General features: G+C 41.4%; 1 protein-coding gene across 4 annotated transcripts in view; it reads right to left on the bottom strand.

Moving 5' to 3' along the window:
- FBH1 (F-box DNA helicase 1) overlaps window positions 1–19,195 on the bottom strand; it is a 45,914-nt gene that overhangs the window by 6,737 nt on the left and 19,982 nt on the right. For all 4 annotated transcript variants that reach the window (XM_062210992.1, XM_062210993.1, XM_062210995.1 and 1 more), the window contains 14 exons: window positions 18,211–18,401; window positions 17,347–17,439; window positions 16,911–17,005; window positions 14,772–14,940; window positions 13,530–13,752; window positions 12,713–12,800; window positions 12,542–12,628; window positions 10,814–10,950; window positions 6,612–6,711; window positions 6,405–6,523; window positions 4,593–4,668; window positions 3,782–3,979; window positions 2,776–2,901; window positions 1,432–1,538 (listed from right to left, as the gene is read on the bottom strand). In XM_062210992.1, coding sequence (XP_062066976.1) covers window positions 1,432–1,538; window positions 2,776–2,901; window positions 3,782–3,979; window positions 4,593–4,668; window positions 6,405–6,523; window positions 6,612–6,711; window positions 10,814–10,950; window positions 12,542–12,628; window positions 12,713–12,800; window positions 13,530–13,752; window positions 14,772–14,940; window positions 16,911–17,005; window positions 17,347–17,439; window positions 18,211–18,401 — 1,809 coding nt within the window. The remainder of the gene's footprint in view (window positions 1–1,431; window positions 1,539–2,775; window positions 2,902–3,781; window positions 3,980–4,592; window positions 4,669–6,404; window positions 6,524–6,611; window positions 6,712–10,813; window positions 10,951–12,541; window positions 12,629–12,712; window positions 12,801–13,529; window positions 13,753–14,771; window positions 14,941–16,910; window positions 17,006–17,346; window positions 17,440–18,210; window positions 18,402–19,195) is intronic.

The following is a 19,195-nucleotide window of genomic DNA, read 5'->3' as shown; positions in this document are numbered from 1 at the left end:
TATCCCATAATAGAGTGCCTGGGTTCAAGTCTAGGCTCCACTGTGGATACCAGCTTCCTGCTACTGCACACCCTGGGAAGCAGCAGGTGGCTGACTTAAGTACTTGGGTCTATGCTACCCACATGAGAGACCCAGACTAAGTTCTGACTTTGGCCTGACCTACCTATGCCAATGTGGGCATTTGAGGGATGTCTCTCTTAAAATCTATATCTATATAATGTATTATATATGTTTTTTAAAAAGTAGTTTATTCTGGAGTGAAACAGTTTTCAAATCCACACATAGTTTTTCCATAACATACATTTTCCATGAACTTTTTGAAGATCCCTTGTAGAATGCTATCTTTCATGAAAAAAAATCTTATTTAATCCATGTTGTGAAATGAGATCACTGCTTTATAATACTCCCATTAAAGTTACCAATTGTATTCCTCAAACAGATGTGAAAAGAAATCCCATTTGTCTATATATTTGTGTCCAAAATGTGGTTGGCACATTTGATCAATTACAAGTATCAAGTTTCTGTTTTAGTACCAATTAACAACTCTGAGACTTTGAATATCATTTACTAAAAACAGTTACGGCTCCACCCAACTCCCACCCTACACTAAAAGTCAAAGCCTTTACTATCAGTACTCTACAGCATGTAACACTCATCTGCTTAACAGCACAGCACAATGTAGCACTTTGAGTACATCACTCGGCTACACACAGCACTGCATGTTTCCCAGGTAACAAGGAAGACTAGATTAACTTTTACACTGAAGTTCTAGATATCAGGCGTAAGCATTTTTCTTTTAGGAAAGCTGGACTAGATGGTAACTGTTATTGGTGTTCCAGTCTCCAACAAGATTGAGAAGATTAAATCATCTCTGCTCTAGCTCATGAAAAGGCAGGAAAGTTGGGAAAAGGAAGTAGAGAGGAGGCGGTTTTGTGGGGGTGGAGACCAACTGCTGACCTACTTGCATGCTTGTGTCGTAGCCAGTGACAATGACCAGTGGTCTAAGTGCGTCCTCTCTGGCAAGGATATATTCTTTGGGAAAGTCTCAGTGACAGCAGCAGCTGTCTTTTAAAGAGAGACTAGGGAATGGGAGGGAGGAGGTTTAGATGCAGAAAACATTCTTTTCTTCCTGGAGTGTTGAGAACTAATTGAGCAAAAGAGAAATTAAGAAGTGGATGAATACAGTTGGTATTTTAAAAATAACCCTTTTAAAATTGAATTGGGAACAATTTAGAGAAGAATCATATCTTTGTTTCTTTGGTTAGAATGCCTCTTGCACTAGTGTTCCATAATCACCCTCTGTACAGAAAGGCCTTTGCTCCTAACCATGATTCTGATCCAAAGGCTTTTGGAGGCAGAGATTGACCCCTTATTCAAATCCAACAAAAGTCAAACACTGGCAGGTTAACTCATGCTACTCATGCTTCTTACCCCAGCCAAAGTCAAAATGTTTTCCAGTGATTTGGTCATGATGAGACGCTTCTTAGCACGAGTTACTGCAACATACAGTAAATTCCATTCATCCTCAGAAAATGACTCTTCAAAAAAAGTAAAGGGGAAAAAATAAACTCAAAAGCCCACTTACAAAAAGTGATGTTCTCATCTAAATGTTTACAGCCTCTCACTCATCCCCCATTCCAAAAAAAAGCCACTCAAGATTTGCTGGCTTGTATATACAGAATTTCCCTACAAATGACAATTCCCAAAACAGAAACCTCGCATCGCAGACCAATGGCACAACACGCTGAGTTTTATTTGGTCCTGCTATGGCAAGTACTAGGAATATGCAAATTGGTTATTCAATACCTGTGATGTGCCAGGTAGGTAATGATGTTCATTATCCCAGTTCTGCTCACAACAATGGGGAAACAGGTTTACAGAGGTCATGTCATTGGCACAAGTTAAGGCCAAGGTAATCAAAGGCCCAGAGCTGGACCTGCCCAGAGCAGGACCCAAGTCTAGCCATCTCTAAAGCCCGTCCTCTCTCCATTTCCTGACACTGTTTCTCTGCACTGATTTAGTCCAACCTGGAAATGTGTGAAGGCAACAGAGGACATCAACCAGATGAGGCTCCTGGCTTTGGCCTGGCTCAGCCCTGGCTTTTGTGGCCATCTGGGGAGTGAACCAGCCAATGGAAGATCTCTCTCTCTTTCTCTTAACTTTGACTTTCAAATACATAAATCTTTAAAAAGCAAAAGCAGCTGGTATCTTTCAATGGCCACCTCTGTTTATGACTCTCCCTCCTTTTATGGCTATATTCACCAGAAATAAGAGATGTTTAGTATTTATATTTTCAGCACTACAATACTACATCCTCAAGTTTGAATCCACAGTTAACAGCCAGTTTTTGCTAAAAAGCAGACAAATGACAGTGCTTATCATTTCACCTTTGGTGATTTTCTGATCTCTTTAATGAGAAGAATTAATTAAAGGAAAACACCTTGGTTAGCAGGGAAACCATGTTTCAAAGCTTTTATATCTGATGGAGAAAATGTTGAAGCTGAGAGTAGATGCGTGTTAAACAGGCCCACCGTAAGTGTAATGTCTCATAAGCAGCCCTGAGAGAAGTGGACCCCAAGGAAGCTGGATTTTGATTACAGTGTAAGAATCAAAAGTTTAGGACTAGTAGGTGTTTTTTCTTGTTTCTTGGACTTTACCTGCCAGGAGGCCATAGCATCCAAGAAAAATCAAAGCAGTCTAAAGGAAGCATCTCGGTCAACCCTTGAGTGCTAAATTGATCATAACACTCAAACGAAGAACAACCAGTCTCCTTACCAACTCTGAAGTGGGGTAGTTGGGCAAGATTATGCCTGGCACAAGGCACTTTCACGAAATCATCTAAAACATGCACAGTGTCAAACTCCAAGCCTTTGGCTTTGTGCACAGTGCCCAAAATGTACTCTAGAATAAAAACACAGCACACAGTTAGATGAGAGCTGCACAGGGGAAGAAACGAGAGAAGGAGAAAAAGTATATGCTCCTACTTTACTCTTGAAATGTTTTTATTTATTTATTTTTTATTTTTATTTTTGGCTATACACAGCTTTGTGGGAAAAGGAGAAAAGAGAAAGCTAAAGTTGAAAGAAAAGAGGATGAGGGGAAAATTAAACCTGAATTGTAGGAGTACCTCTAAGAATCATAGTGGAGAAGACACGTGGCTTTACACACCCCTTATATTTTACACATAAAGGGCCACAGGCCCAGAAGAGCATTGCAGGGCTTACCTAAATTTCCATGCAGCAGAACTAGAAAATTCTATTCCACTGACTTGGAAATACAACAAAAATAAAGAGCCCTAAAGGGAGGGCGAGCTCTTAAACAACATGCTCACGCAGGTCACAACCATTCACGCAGGCAAGAAACATCAGGAAATAGGGTGGGTGTGTGGCATAGCAGTCAAGCTGCTGCGTGGGACGTCTGCATCCCATACTAGCGCGTCAGGGGTTCAAGTCCTGGCTACTCTGCTTCTGATCCAGATTCCTACTCATGCACAGCCTGAGAGGCATCACGTGGTGGCTCAAGTACTTGGGTCCCTGCCACTTGCATGGTGACCTGGATTGGGTTCTGGGCTGCTGGCTTCAGCTTGGTCCATTTCCAGCTGTTGTGGGCATTTGAAGAGTGAACCAATGGATAGAACACCCACTTTTCCCCTCCCTCCCTGGTTTCCTCCTTCCCCTCCCACCTTCCACATAAGATGAAAATAAATAAAAATTTTAAGAAGCATCAGGAGAGCATTTGTTCCTTCTCTTGCAGAGAAGGTAAGAATCAATTTTTTCCTTACCTGCAAAGTCCAAATCTTCTATATGGCATTTTTCTATCCTTTCTACTAGCTCTGGAATCCTGATGTTATACTTTTCAACTACTGCAATCTTTGCTTCCAGTTCTTTGTCCTCGGCAGCCGTCACATATCTCTTGAAGCCACTGAAGCCTTCTTTGTGTACCCATCTTCTGATAAATCTGTCTTTAATGAAGAGGTTTCCTAAGGAGAACACATATATAGGTTCATATGATGCAGGCCACACTAACTGATAGTGGCAGTAGCTGCACATTCCTAACCAACAGCAGGATAGTGGATGGTCTTGAAGTTGGGAGACCTAGGTTCTGGTCCTGACTGTATCACTAACTCTCTGTGTGTCCCTGGGCAAGTCAGTGCAGTAGCCTCTTCGTCTCCAGCTGAGGATCAACAACTCTATGCTTGAGATCCTCACCTACTTTACAGGGATTTGATTCAGTGCAGGCAAAAGCAAAAAAAAAAAAGTGCTATAGGAATGTCACAGGTTATCCTTTGGGCCACGTGGACATTATCAACGTGTAAAGTTGCCCAGGAAGACAGAAAGATGTGGGGAATAATGGTCTAAGGGACCAACATCAAAAAGAAATTAGAATGCTGGGAGAAAGATCTGGAAAAATCTGTCAGGATCTCTGAAAACAGGAGGTCTTAGGCATCCCACTCCTCCTGGGAAAAGAGTAACACTAGCTACCCCCTTCTCTGGAAAGACAAAAGAACACTGACTTAGAATTGGCTCTTTCCTTTCCCATCACTGTTGCTTGAGGGCTTTCTTCAATTGCACCGAGGCCAGGTGGGTACTCACGTTTCTTCCGTTCTTCCTCTGGTTGAAGAAGGATCCAAATATCAATGATTCTGTCCAATCCAAATGATTTAATTCCCTGAAAAAGTGTTTTGGTTGGATTTTTGTGTTTTTTTGTTTGTTTGTTTTGGTCTGGTTTTTGTTCTTGATTTACAAAACAAATACAGTGATGAGATTCTGAAATGAGATGTTTCTTGGAAACTGATCTCCAGTTGCACCCAATGCATAGACAGTAAGCAGGAAACTTCAAGTACACAGCACCATGCTTTAAGGTGAACCCAAAACTCATAATTATTAAGTCTTGGTTGCTACCTTAAAGACTTCCCGTATTATTTTTTAATGAAAGTTAGTCTTAGCTGCATGTTGCTGTTTCATCAGTACAAGCATAATTTAAGTCTAATTTACAGGAATATAAAATGGTTGCAAAAAATGTAAATGGTATCTGAATACAAGGTGTTGAGCATGAATACTTACCATTGTTTCTTTTAAGAACTAGAAAATGTCTGTCTATAGGTTCAGATTATTTTATGCTTCTAAAGGAGGCGAGGCCTGTTCTACCTAAGAACCTGCCAAGTTCTGGTTGTGCTTCCAGCACTCACAAGCACCAGGCCCAGCACTGAGGACAGACATGACAAGGGCCCCACACCCCAAAGGGTTTTTATCTTTTTGGAAGGGACAGATAAAACCCTGACATACAACAGGAACTGAAACAAGACAGCCTACATTGTAATTCACAATAGATGTGAGATCAAGCTTAATGAAACAGGCAATCAACAGATGTAAGAGTAGGGAACAGAACAACTCATTTTGTTTCATGCCCTGCATGGATGATATCCCCCAAACACTCTTCTCTAACAGTAATGAAAACGGCTAAACTATGCTATATCTATTAGATGAAATATTACAGAACTATTAAAGTAGCAATGAAAGAAAATACGTTCATGTGCTGAGTAAAAAATAGCATGTATTTCTATGTACACCATAACTGCAATTGTGCAAAAATACACATCTGTAAGGACAAAGACAAAAATAATTAGCAAAAGTGAGAATTACTACATGACACACTGGGATTGTGTGTGGTTTTTCTTTTTTCTTTTAGTTTCTAAAATTTCTATAACATAGTTATAAAATCTTTATAAATAAAAAATTTAAAATATCTTATACCTTTCAAGATTCACTGACTACGTTTATTGAGTGCCTAGCACTCAGTAGGCCCTCAAAAATATTTTTCCGTACATGAATGAATATATTTTAGTCATATACTTTTGCTTCACAGTTAAAAATTAAACATGTCATTTAATCTTCCTAACTTCCCTGTGCAACAACAGTTAAAGAACAGTCAGCTTTTTTATCTTAGAGTTGGAGCCAATGAGGCACACAGAAGTTGTGACTTTCCCCAAGCCACACAGTTAGTGACAGAGCCAGAGCTAGAAATCAGGTGTTTAACTTCATGTGTTTAAGAGTAAACAGTGGTTCCCAGTGTGCTGTCAGTTCAACTGTTCTTACACTAATGGACAACACAATCAGTAACATTTCAGGTAGTTAGCAGCCTCATTTGCATAGTCAAGGGTAAGGAGGGTATTCAGTTTTTACAGAGTGGAAGATCCTGAATCTTTACTGGGTGTGCTTTTACATGAATACTTCACTTGCATAATGAGAATGGCCATGGGTAGACTTCGGTCACGGTGTAGTCTGACAAAAAGAGTAAAAAACTAAAATGCTTTCTTGCATAATATCCCAATTGAGTCTTTTTATTGAATATGTTTGTCTGCAAACATTCTGCACAAGAAACATTGGACAGGAATTTAATCTTACCCCAATTAAATGTATCCTTGAAGGTACTTCTTCGGTCACCCGTACAGCTTCATCAAATACGTTGGCATTGGTCCGAGACAACAGGGCCACTTGCCCTTTGACATCACCTCTTATGCCACCTTTAGGGAGAGAACACAAACTCTATGATGAACCAGAATAAAAGGGAAAGTTAACTTTTGTCCCCAAAAAAGAAACGGGAAATCTTACTTTGGTGGTTTCCTCCAACCAAAGTCTTTTTCCTTACTCTCTTACAGACATCCAAGATAGTAGCTCCCACATAAGCAATTTCCACACCAAACCTAAAACTCTGTTGGAAAATAACACAACAAAAGGAGTTAACAAGCCATACTGACATATGGAGCACATTTCTATCACTGCCAAGGTCTGATTCACCTTCCATAGAAAGGGGATTGGAAATTCCCTAGTGAAAAATTGTTTACATCCAAATAAAAGCTTGGCAATAATTACTATCAGTAATTACAAAAAGTTCCTGACTTTTCTTCCTTCCTTCTCCCTTGCTCCCATCTTCTCTCCTTTCTTTTGAACTCAGAGTGACAGAAAGAGAGGAAGAGACAGAGAGACAGATCTTCCATCTACTGATTTATTCCCTAAATGCCCACAACAGCAAGGTCTGGGCCAAGCTGAAACCAGAGCCAGGAACTCCACTACAATTTCCCACGTAGGCAGCAGGAACCCAAGTACGTGGGCCATCATCTCATGCCTGCCCAGGCACATTAGCAGGAAGCTGGAAGAGAAGTAGTGGAAACTCAAACTGCTACTCCAACATGGGACGTCGGTGTTACAAGTGGTGGCTTAATTTCATATGCCACAACACCACCTCCTAGACACTCTGGAAATAATAAAAAAAAAAAGACCTAAATGAAAGATCTCTGTGAGTGAGATCCCAGTGAAAAGAACTGGCCATCAAAGAAGGAGGTACCTCTCTGAAGGAAGGAGAGAACTTCCACTTTGACTATGACCTTGTCTAAATAAGATCAGAGCTGGCAAACTCAAAAGGCTTCCATAGTCTTGGCAACCCATGACAAGAGCCTCAGGTGATTACTGACGCCATAAGCAAGAGTGTCAATTGTTAAGTCAACAACAGGAGTCACTGTGCACTTACTCCCATGTAGGATCTCTGTCCTTAATGTGTTGTCTAATATAAATTAATGCTATAACTAGTACTCAAACAGTACTTTACACTTTGTGTTTCTGTATGGGTGCAAACTGTTGAAATCTTTACTTAATACATACTAAATTGATCTTCTGTATATAAAGAGAATTGAAAATGAATCTTGATGTGAATGGATGGGAGAGGGAGCGGGAGATGGGAGGGTTGTGGGTGGGAGGGAAGTTATGAGGGGGAAAGCCACTGTAATCCAACAGCTGCACTTTGAAAAAAATTTATATTTATTAAATAAAAGTTTAAAAAATAATGTTTTGTGTCTGGAAACCCTACAGTAATCTATTTTCATCATCTCTTGCCACTAAACCCAAATCTTGAGAATTCTTTCATCATCCTATATGTCATCTTTTCTTATCCCTGCTACCAGCTTACCTAGCAACTCAAACTCCATGCCTTAGCTGTTTGGCTTTTTCACCTCATCTCTTCCCACTTATTCTCCTTCCTGCTGTCAGATAATCTTTCCCAAACACTTCTATTAAATCGTTCCCTTACAAAAAAGAAAATAAAAAAAGAAGAAGAGCAAAAAACACAGAAATAAATGATGAGCTTGCTTTTAAGATCCTTGGAACAATCTAAAGAACTGTTATTTTCCATTCTTCCCAATACCAGTAGTGATCTACTTTTAAGCAAATCTAGCTTTTCCAAATCAAATGCAGCAAACTGTAAATTATACAAAGAGCTAACAGAGGGCACGGGAAGTTTCCCCTCTTTGCTTTTCAGATTAACATGGCCCCTGTCCTGGACAGTTTTGAGAAATATTTTGTAGTATTCCTCTGTACTGTAATTTGTCTGATGTAATTATCTCATGGTTAGACTAGAGTTATGGGTTTTAGGAAGACGACCACAGAGGTACAACATGTTTCACCACATGCTCTCAAGGAATTCTTCTGAAAGGAAATGACGTCTTCTGATAGGTTTATTTATTTATTCAATCATTTACCTCAGTATGGAACAATGAATATTTATAATTTGGGTGATGATTTACACAAGAGTAATAATACAGCAATAGACTAGTATTTCTTAGAAATCTGGTTTTCACGGGTTGGCGTTGGTGCAGAGGGTTAAGCTGCTGCCTGCAACACCAGCATCTCATGTGGGTGCTGGTTCAATTCCCAGCTGCTTCACTTCTGATCCAGCTTCCTGGTAATGTGCCTGGAAAAGCACTGGGTGATGGCCCAAGAACTTGGGCTCCTGTATCCACATGGGAGACACAGAAGAAACTCCTGGCTTTGGACCAGTCTAGTTCAAGCTGTTGCAGCCATTGGGGAATGAACCAGCAGATGGAAGATCTCTCTCTCTCTGTAACTCTGCCTTTCAAATAAATAAAATAAATCTTCAGCAAAAAACAAAAAACCACAATTCAGGTCATCAAAACAAGGAAAGTCTTCACAGCCAAGAAGAGACGAAGGTGAGGATGGGCACTGTGGTACAGTAGGTGAAGGCGCCTCTTAGGATGCCCCATGACATACAAGATTGTGGGTCTGAGTCCCAGCTCTTCCGCTTCCAATGCAGTTTCCTGCCAGTGCATCCTAGGTGGCAGGGGACGATGGTTCATGTGTCTGGGGCACTGCCATCTACATGGGAGACCAGGATGGAGTTCCAGGCTCCTGGCTTTGGCCTGCTCTAGCCCTGGCTGTTGCTGACATTTTGGGAGTGAACTAGTAGATGGAAGATACACTGCGCTCTCCCTCTTTCAAGAATACAAACAAACCAAGGAGTCTAAGGAGACATGACTATATATAATGTGGTATCCTGAATGGGATCCTGGAGTAGCAAAAGACATTACTTAGAAAGGAAACTTGAATGAATTATGGACTTTGGTTTATAATAATGTTCTAAAATAACATACTGTCTATTAAAAAAATGTAACTACTCCGAGCTGACCCCACCATAAACCACTACAAAGGACAGGGAATAAACTACACAGAGTCATGGAGTCCACAGAACATTTCAGTAACAAAACACAGCATGATTTCACTTGAATACAAGAGACACATCTCATTTCTCCAACAAGAAATGAGTTTCTTAAAAGCTGCAGTTCACAAAGCTCCGGCCTCAGGACCCTTCACATTTTCAAAATGACTGAGGCTTCCAAAGAGCCTTTCTTTGCAGAAGTTCTCTCTATATTTGACATATTAGAAACTTAAATTCATTTAAAAACAGTCATAAGCCTAGAACACGATAGCAAGAAACATGCTTTTGGAATATTTTTCAAAGCAGAAACATTTATGCAATTAGAGTGGCACTGGTTGACACTTTCTGCAAATTTCTAATTCTTGGCTCAACAGAGGACAGCTGGCTTCTCGTGTTTACACATACGCTCAGTCTGCTGGGATACACTGTCCTGGCTGAAGTTCATGAAGAAAATGTAGCCTCTCGCAGGTGTGCAGGTAAAAAGGGAAGAGATGTTTATGTTTTTACCCACTCAAGGACCCAGGAGTTGTCATGCTCACTGTGGCTCGTACAAGTTTTCTCTGACTTCTAATTTCACTCGAAAGGCAACAATTTTATCTTTGGCAGCAGGCACTGTTAGTCGTTTTCCTGAAAGTCACACAGCTCGTTTCAATCGTCTTTGAGAAAATGCCAAATACTTCAGTCTGAATAATTAGAGTTGATCTGTTAGTGTTTGTTTAAGTAAAAGAAAGTGTAAGAAAAAGCTGCCAGTTCAGCTCACAACTCAGTTGCAACAGTGTTCCTCTTCATACAGTCACCAAGCTTCCATCTGCAGCAGAAGTACTCTGGGTATCCTTCTCACTTCAACACACAGAATATTGAAAGAGAGATACGAAAGGGTCAACAAATATCACTCTTTTGTGTGCTTCATCAAGGAAATCTTGAGTGAGTTTCCAGATCATCATTATTATTTTTTACCCTGAATGTGGTAACATTCAGGGTGCTGACAGAACATGACAGCTGCTCATCTAGTTTGGTGCCAATACCTCAATTCGTGGTAGATGCCAGCAGATTCACCTATCGCTGTTTCACACCAACAGTGCCAATGTCAACACAGCACAAAAGGGCAAATACCTATGATGAAAGTTTTGACTTTCCAGATCCCCTTACAACCACTCGTTGAGAACCACTATTTATGAACATGGATTTGCTACATTCAGTGATCTCGCTTAATGTCATGTACAGTGTCTGGCACATAAGGAAACCAGGAGGGAATATCAAATGCTTGCTTATATACATACGTCTGAGGACTCAGGGAAAACGCTCTTACCTGTGTGAGATAGAAGACGTGAGTGTGGGGGACTGTGAACAGAGCATTGACTGCACCACGGAATGTATAGATCTGCTGGTGTGGGTCCCCTACAAAGATCTTCCCACATGGTTGAGACAAAACTATATTCATGATAGCTGCAACCAATCAGAGGGAAAGCTGAGTAAGTATGAAGGAGTCCAATCCGTGAAGCAAAACGTTGAAATCTTTACATAATATATACTAAGCTGATCTTCTGTATATACAGAGAATTGAAAATGAATCTTGATGTGAATGGAAGGAGAGAGGGAGCGGGAAAGGGGAGGGTTGCGGGTGGGAGGGAAGTTATGGGGGGGGAAGCCATTGTAATCCATAAGCTGTACTTTGGAAATTTATATGCATTAAATAAAAATTAAAAAAAAAAAAAGAAAGAAAAGGGTGAGAATGCTTCACAAAACTAAGCCAGGACATGCTCGACGGCAAAGCTGCCTTCTTCTGCCACACAGGCACACTCGTTCTAAAGAAATAATTTTTTTTTTTTTTTTGACAGGCAGAGTGGACAGTGAGAGAGAGAGAGAGAGAGAGAGAGAGAGAAAGGTCTTCCTTTTTGCCGTTGGTTCACCCTCTAATGGCCGCCGCAGTAGCGCGCTGCGGCCGGCGCACCGCGCTGTTCCGATGGCAGGAGCCAGGTGCTTCTCCTGGTCTCCCATGGGGTGCAGAGCCCAAACACTTGGGCCATCCTCCACTGCACTCCCTGGCCACAGCAGAGAGGTGGCCTGGAAGAGGGGCAACCGGGACAGGATCGGTGCCCCGACCGGGACTAGAACCCGGTGTGCCGGCGCCGGAAGGCGGAGGATTAGCCTGTTGAGCCACGGCGCCGGAAATAATTTTAAAACGGACAAAAGAGGGGCCGGTGCTGTGGCACAGCGGGTAAAGCCATCACCTGAAGTGCTGGCATCCCATATGAGCGCCGGTTTGAGTCCCAGCTGCTCCACTTCCAATCCAGCTCTCTGCTGTGGCCTGGGAAAGCAGTGGAAGATGGCCCAAGTCCTTGGGCCCCTTCGCCTGGTGGGAGATCTGGAAGAAGCTCCTGGCTTCAAATCAGCGCAGCTCTGACCATTGCAGCCAACTGGGGAGTGAACCGGCAGATGGAAGACCTCTCTCTCTCTCTCTCTCTCTGCCTCTCCTTCGCTCTCTGTGTAACTCTGACTTTCAAATAAAATAAATAAATCTTTAAAAAAATAGACAAAAGAAACCGTTTCTGTGCCTAGGGATGCAGACTGTTTTCAGTCCTGGATGAATTACTGATTATAAGAAGATATACAGGCAAATAAAAAAAGAGGCAAATTGTGTTCTCTCACATTGTTATCCAAAAGTGACATAGAAAGTCACATTTCTAAAACGTATCGCCACTTGAGAAATACCCAACATGAAATTTTCACTATGAATTCTTTTTCCATTTAGAATGAGTCTAGGGTCCCTATCAGCTCATGAGCTACATTCAGTCAATATTTTAAGAAAAATTTAAGTAAAATACATGGAGGAAATAAACCTGCTCTAGGTGTAGAAAAAGGACAACTGTTGAAATCAAGTCAAATAAAAAGGATTTCTGAATGACTAAGTATCATTTGCTCTTCTTCTTTATCACAAATAATAGTTATCAACTTATTTCACACATATGTCCTCTTACATAATCATGATGCTGTTTCTATGTATTTGAGACTACTGATGTCCTGAATAGTTTATCACCTGGGGTACAGTCCTGGGCCTCATCCACAAAGATGGCGTCAAAAGAGGCAAGCAAAGGCTTGCTCAGCTGCCAGAGTTTCAAATAGCCTAAAAGAAGGGAGTAGTGAGATCATCACTTGAAAAACAAACAGCTACGTTCAACAGACAGAAAATGTCTGGAAAGCGGCCTACCATCATGAGTCATTTGGTAAGCCTCCTCTCTGCATTCCCCTAGCTTCCGCATGTTGTCCCAGAGTCGGCTTGCTTCAAGGACACCATTCTGGAAAGCAAGAGATGTGGTACTCACAATTGAACACTTTGGAAAAGACAGAACTCTGAAATTACACTTTCACTTCCACGTACAGCAATCACAGTGAAAGATCATCATAGAATGGTCACAGCAGGCACCTCCTTAACCCCCTAAGGCTTCCTGACAGCCTTTAAATATAGTGGAAGGTTTGATGCCAAGAAAAATGAGGGGGGAAGTACCAAGTCCATGACAGAGCACTGCACAGAGTCACAACAGCTGATGAACTATCTTTGTAGATTTCTTACTGGTATGTAATTCATCAAAAGAACAGAAATGATTAGAAAGTTGTGATAAAAATAAGAAATATTTTTCTGATGCTTAATTCATAAAAAAGATAGAAATGATTGTAAAGTTGTGTTAAAAATAAGAAATAGACTTTTCTACTAGCAAAATCTATGCAGAACCAATAGCCAAAACACACAAACCAACAAACAAAAATTAGAAAAGATTCCCAGTCACCACGAAAGATCAGGTTTGAGGACGAGATGATTCAACAACAAGCTCTAATAAATCATGAGCAAGTCAATGATGTATCTTATCTGTCACAGCATGAAGGGAGAAGTCTGAGTGTGCTTCATTGGAGAAAATGCTACATGATCCATGGGATCACTATGGGGCTACAGTCTCACCCTCTGTTGGCAACTTGCTACAGAGTTCTGAGGACAGAAAGAAAACACACTATACTACTGGAATACTCACCAGTTTCTCACTCTGTTCCACCATGACTCTTTGTCCTTGGCTGTTCTTACACCAAATAGGCACATGATCGATGGTCAGCTCTTCATCAGCCGAGGCAAAGAAGTTTTCTAAAGTCTTACACACTAGCTTGGCCCTTATGAATCCACCTTTCCCTTCAGCAAGAACAGAATTGACCATGAAGGGTGTTAACTTGAATAGATTCAACTTCTTCTTCAACTGGTATCTGCAATGTACATACCAAATAAACAGTATTTGACTTTCAAGTCACTGTGGTATTTAGTATTTCCTCCATTCCCTCCAAGGACATCACAAGGTAGCTCTAAGGACCACACACACGAGATAGAATTTTTTAAATGCCAGAGAAGTTCTGAAAGGTCTACAAATGACAAAAAATGGCTGACAATAAGCTTTTAGGAATTCACATACAACAGTCCAGAAGGTCAATCAGCTCACAGCGGATACTACTATTCAAATGTGTGGGTCCAGGCTCCAAGAGGCCCCCCAAGGGGGTACTCAATGTGCCTTTAAAACTCCACATCTGGGAAACCTGGGGCAAGCAGACTTCTGCTGAGTGGCCCCTGACCAGCTTTCCAAGGAAATCCTAAAACTAATCAAAATTTTTGACACCTCGGCCGGCACCATGGCTTAACAGGCTAATCCTCCGCTTTGCGGCAACGGCACACGGGGTTCTAGTCTCGGTTGGGGCGCCGGATTCTATCCCGGTTGCCCTTCTTCCAGGCCAGCTCTCTGCTATGGCCCGGGAAGGCAGTGGAGGATGGCCCAAGTTCTTGGGCCCTGCACCCGCATGGGAGACCAGGAGAAGCACCTGGCTCCTGGCTTCGGATCAGCGAGATGCGCCGGCCACAGCGGCCATTGGAGGGTGAACCAACGGCAAAAAGGAAGACCTTTCTCTCTGTCTCTCTCTCTCACTACCCACTCTGCCTGTCAAAAAAAAAAAAAAATTTTTTTTGACGCCTCAAACTTCAAACAAGTCATTTCAACTTTTTGTGCCTCAATTACAGAGAACTGAGAATGCCCTTCAGCAAGATATTATCATTGGTGAGTAATATATTTTTGTAAGATAAAAGTATAAGTCATTAAACCTGTATTTATCTCTGGCCTATAAAGGGAGATAATAGCATTACATTTTCTTAATGTCATGATGTAGGTTCATATGCAATCATAAAGATCACATGAAAAACAATAAGATATGACAAAGATGCCAGCATTAGTAATGCTCACTTCCGTCCAATGTGTCCGTAGGCCATGGAATGAAAGGTTTTGCAGATGACATTGCTGGGGAAGACACGTTCAGCTTGTTTTGCAATGCTCTTGTTGAATGTCACATAGAGAAACTTGCTCTCAGACCACTTCTCTGCATACTTGACAAGGGTAGAGGTCTTCCCCGTGCCTAGGAAAGCCGTGAAAAGAAGATGTAACCCTCTGACCAGGCAACGGATTTTCTAATCAGGTCTTTTCCAGGCTTAGCCTGCCCTGGCAGGGACAAACTTTTCATTACTCTCAAAAAAGGATCAGCAGACTCTAAGCCAGGCTAGAGCAGGCTAGGATCCTGGCTCTGCAGACTCTAGCTAAGTAATAAACAGCAAGTCACTTGAGCTCACTGAGCTTCAGGCTGCTCCTCAGCAACATGTTGGTAACATTTACTTGCAGGATGCATGAGGACAAGGATCATCATCAAGGCCTCAGAAAGAGGAATTCAGTAAATTATGGCTATTGAAGGCCTAGCAGTCACTTATGCTCCTAAAGCATACACGTAAGATTCAAGACTCTTGTGATCCATTCGAAAGTCTCCTGTCGGCCCTACCTCTCTATTATGCAATTATTCCATTATTTAGTCTGTCATTAATTTAACAAGTATTCATTCATTTATTTTTTGAGAGATACAGAGAGAAAGAGACAGACTGATTGGTTGACAGAAACCTCTCATCTACTGTTTCACTCTCAGATGCCCACAACAGCCCCTGCCTGGGGTCAAGGCTAGGAGTTAGGAACTCAATCAAGGTCTCCCACATGGGTGACAGGCATCCAATGACCTCAGTCATCACCAACGCCTGTCGAAGTCTGCATAAGCAGGAGGCTGGAGTCAAGAGCCTGAGGCAGGTACTGCTGCCAGGCACTCACACATGGCATTCAGAAGTCTTAACTGGCTTATCAGCTAATGGGCCAAATGCTTGCCCCATTTATCAAATATTTATTGAGCATCTACTATGTATTCAGCTATATGCTAAGCACTATGAGTGTATTTCAAAATACACATCACAACCTAGTTGTGCAGAAAATAATGAGACTGGAAAGACATGAAGACAAAAACGTATAGATTTTGACACACAGATCCAGTGTCAAATTCTGGCTCTACTGCTGACTTGCTTATGTAAAATCAAGCCAGTCTTTGAGTTTCAATTTCTTTAATCTGTAAAATAAGTATAGGTAATTAACCTTATAGGATGCTGTTAGGATCATCCAGGCACATTGCAGACAAGAAATGATTGTTGTTAGTGGGATATTTAGGCAGAAAAGAAGCAGGAAAGGGTTCCAGTTAGAGAAAACAGCATGAGCAAAGGTTCAGACAAAAGAACAGCCAAGTACTTTAGGAGACTAAGTAGAGCAGCATAGCTGACTGAGATAGGAAAATAGCAAACAATATATTTAGGAAAGTAACTTGGAGCCAGAGGGAGGGCCCCCTAGACATCACTCTTCTTGGGCGGCAACTAGAATCATCTGAGAAGGTGATTAATATGACTCATCTCTAAAGAGCAATATGTGAGTATATACGATGATAAATGATGGACAGGATTAACTAATCCCACTGGTTTCTACCCCACAAACTAATTCCTATGAACTATTTGTCTAAACAAGAATTCCAATGCTTCTGAGATGGTTTGATTGAAGTAGGTTGATAACAGGTCACAGTAAAGATGCTCTGGTCAAGGAGTAGGGGGATCGGCACTGTGGTGTAGTGGGTACAGCTGCCGCCAGGGATACCAGCAACCTATATGGAGACTGGTTTGAGCCCCAGCTGCTCCACTTCTGATCCAGCTACCTGCTAGCACGCCTGAGAAAGCAGCAGAGAATGGCCCAAGTGGTTGGGCCCCTGCACTCATGTGGGAGACCTACAGGAAGCTCCTAGCTCCCTGCTTCAGCCTGGCCCTGCCCTAGCTGTTGTGGCCATCTATGCAGTAAACCAGCAGATGGGGGATCAATCTCTCTCTGTAGCTCTTTCAAATAAATAATCTTTTTAAAAAAGTAAAGAAAAGAAAAAAATGATGCCGGGGTTGGAAGCCGGAAGGGGACATAGTGATAAAAGGCAAAATGTTAGCATCATGCACTTGATGCTGCATTCCAGGAACCTGATGGCCTTACCTGCAAAGGCCATGATTTTTACCACCTGGAGAGGTTCCATCTTATGATTCAGAATCAGTTGTTGTTCATGTGTAAGCTGGATGGTTGTTTTCTTGCTATAATCATGAGAAAAAAAAAAGTAGAAAAAAAAAAAAAACGTAATTGAAAAGCCTGGAGGAGGAACTGCCCAAAAATCAAACAAACTTGGATTAATGAAAGTTGCCCCCAAAAACCCTCCACTTAAGAGGATAAAAATGCTCTAAAACTAGATTATGATGGTAGTTGCACAATTCAGGAAATTTTACTAAAAATCATTCAGTACTATATAATCTTAAAATGGATGAATTTTCCATAATATCAATTACACATCAATACAATTACAGTAAAACAAAACTGCTCCACTAGCTGAGTATGAGAAAGAGACAAAATGCATACCTGCACTTTTAAATATACATACCCTGGCAAAACAGATGGCTCCTCTTTACCTCTTGTGGTCTGAGCACAGGAATTTTCCTGAAGATATAGGCAATAGAAAATGTTGTAGTGGATCCTAATAGGAAAAAAAAAAAAAAAAAAAAAAAAGCAGATACAGTTTCAAATTCAAGTCACAATCTGTACCTTATTTTTCTTCAGATATATTTAAACTCCTTATCATTTCTAAAAACAAAATACCACCATTTGGGGCAAGCATTTAGCCTAGTGGTTAAGAGGCCCTCGTTCCACATCAGAGTACCTGAGTTTGATACCAGGTTCTGACTTCTGACTCGAGTTTATGCCTAATGAAGACTCCAGGAGATACTGGTGATGGCTCAAGTGATTGGGTTCCTGTTACCCACGTGGGAGACCTGTACTGAGTTCTTGGTTCTGGCTTTGGCCTCAACTGGGTGCCATGGCAGGCATTTGGAGAATGAACCAGCAGAAGCGAATTTACTCTCAGGAGTGCACACTTGCTCTCTCTAGCTCTCACTTTCTCTCTCTCTCTCCCTGATTCTCAAAAACAAAATAAAAACTTAAAAAGAAAACATTACCATTATGGAAAAAAATGGGAAGAAATTAATTTAAATATATATGCAGCTGACAAAAGCATTCTTAGAAAACATAGTTCTAGGAAAGGTATGATATTTCTGTGTATAATATCAAAGGGAGAAAGAAATCAGGACATGCTCTTTAGCCATCATGAGCATCATGAGCTGTGACCTTAAAAACCAAATATATCCAAGAAGTAGTAAGAACCAGTGCTAAGCAGCAGGGCTGGAGCTGGTACCAAGTACAGGATCTCCTCACTTTATCAGGGACTCCTCTTTTCCTTTCAAGGCATTACCTATTGCTGATATTAATCCCCTTCTCCCTCATGGCATACAGAAGCACAGCTATGCAGTATAAGGTCTCAGTGATGTCTGGCATGGTCACTGTAGAACTGGGTCTCCTGAGGCAGAAGAGCAGTTTCTGGATGTCATTCACACTGCTGGACAGGAGCACGACAGCTGCCACCAAAGCCCAGACATTGACTCCCTGTAGAGTGAGGTACACAAAAGGGGAGGAGAGACCAGACATAGGCTGTGATGAATAAAATTCAGAGAATCAGTGAGGAAAGCCACGTCTGGGGTTTGGGTGCCATCTATAAACTCCCTGAACTGTGGGAAACACAGAACCTTATGTTTTACTTTAGATTGCTTCTCACCAGCACTCTTGAGAGTTGAGATCTGAGTTTTTCTTTACCTAAATAACATTTATATAGCATCTAACACGGACCTCTCAAAACATGAGTTCCATCTCAGCTCCCCACCACTCCTCTCCAGGTCACCATGAGCTCTCAGGTCTACAAGTACTCAACAGAGTACAAAGAGGGTAACCAGCTAGTGAGTGACTACCTGGGAGTGGTCTTCACGGAGGAAATCAAGACCACCAGTTCTCCAGCATGATAATGCCAACTTACTATTTATTTTATTATTGAGTAGTTATTAAGTAAATATTAAAAATTGAAATTTTAGCTTGTTTTGTGAAGACAGTATGCTCCATTTGGTAATGTCTAAGTAAAGGTTCACTAACATATCATTATCATTTCTATATCATCACAATTCCACCTATTAGGGAATACATTTCAAAAAAACATAATCCCATGCGCCTCCCACTAAAACCACACTGTTAAAGAAAACCCATTCTACCAGCATCAGCAATCATTTCATTTAAGACAGAGAGAAAAAATGCAGATGCCTGGGTTCCCAACCTTCTATGGCAAGCAGAATACTGGTGGAGAAGAGTCAGGAACTGAACCCAAGCATCATGGCATGAGATGGGCGCACCCT

This window comes from Lepus europaeus, chromosome 14 (assembly GCF_033115175.1).
Source record: "Lepus europaeus isolate LE1 chromosome 14, mLepTim1.pri, whole genome shotgun sequence".
Lineage (NCBI taxonomy): Eukaryota > Metazoa > Chordata > Mammalia > Lagomorpha > Leporidae > Lepus > Lepus europaeus.
Note: the sequence above shows the minus strand (reverse complement) of the source record. Positions and strands in the feature narration are given on the sequence as shown.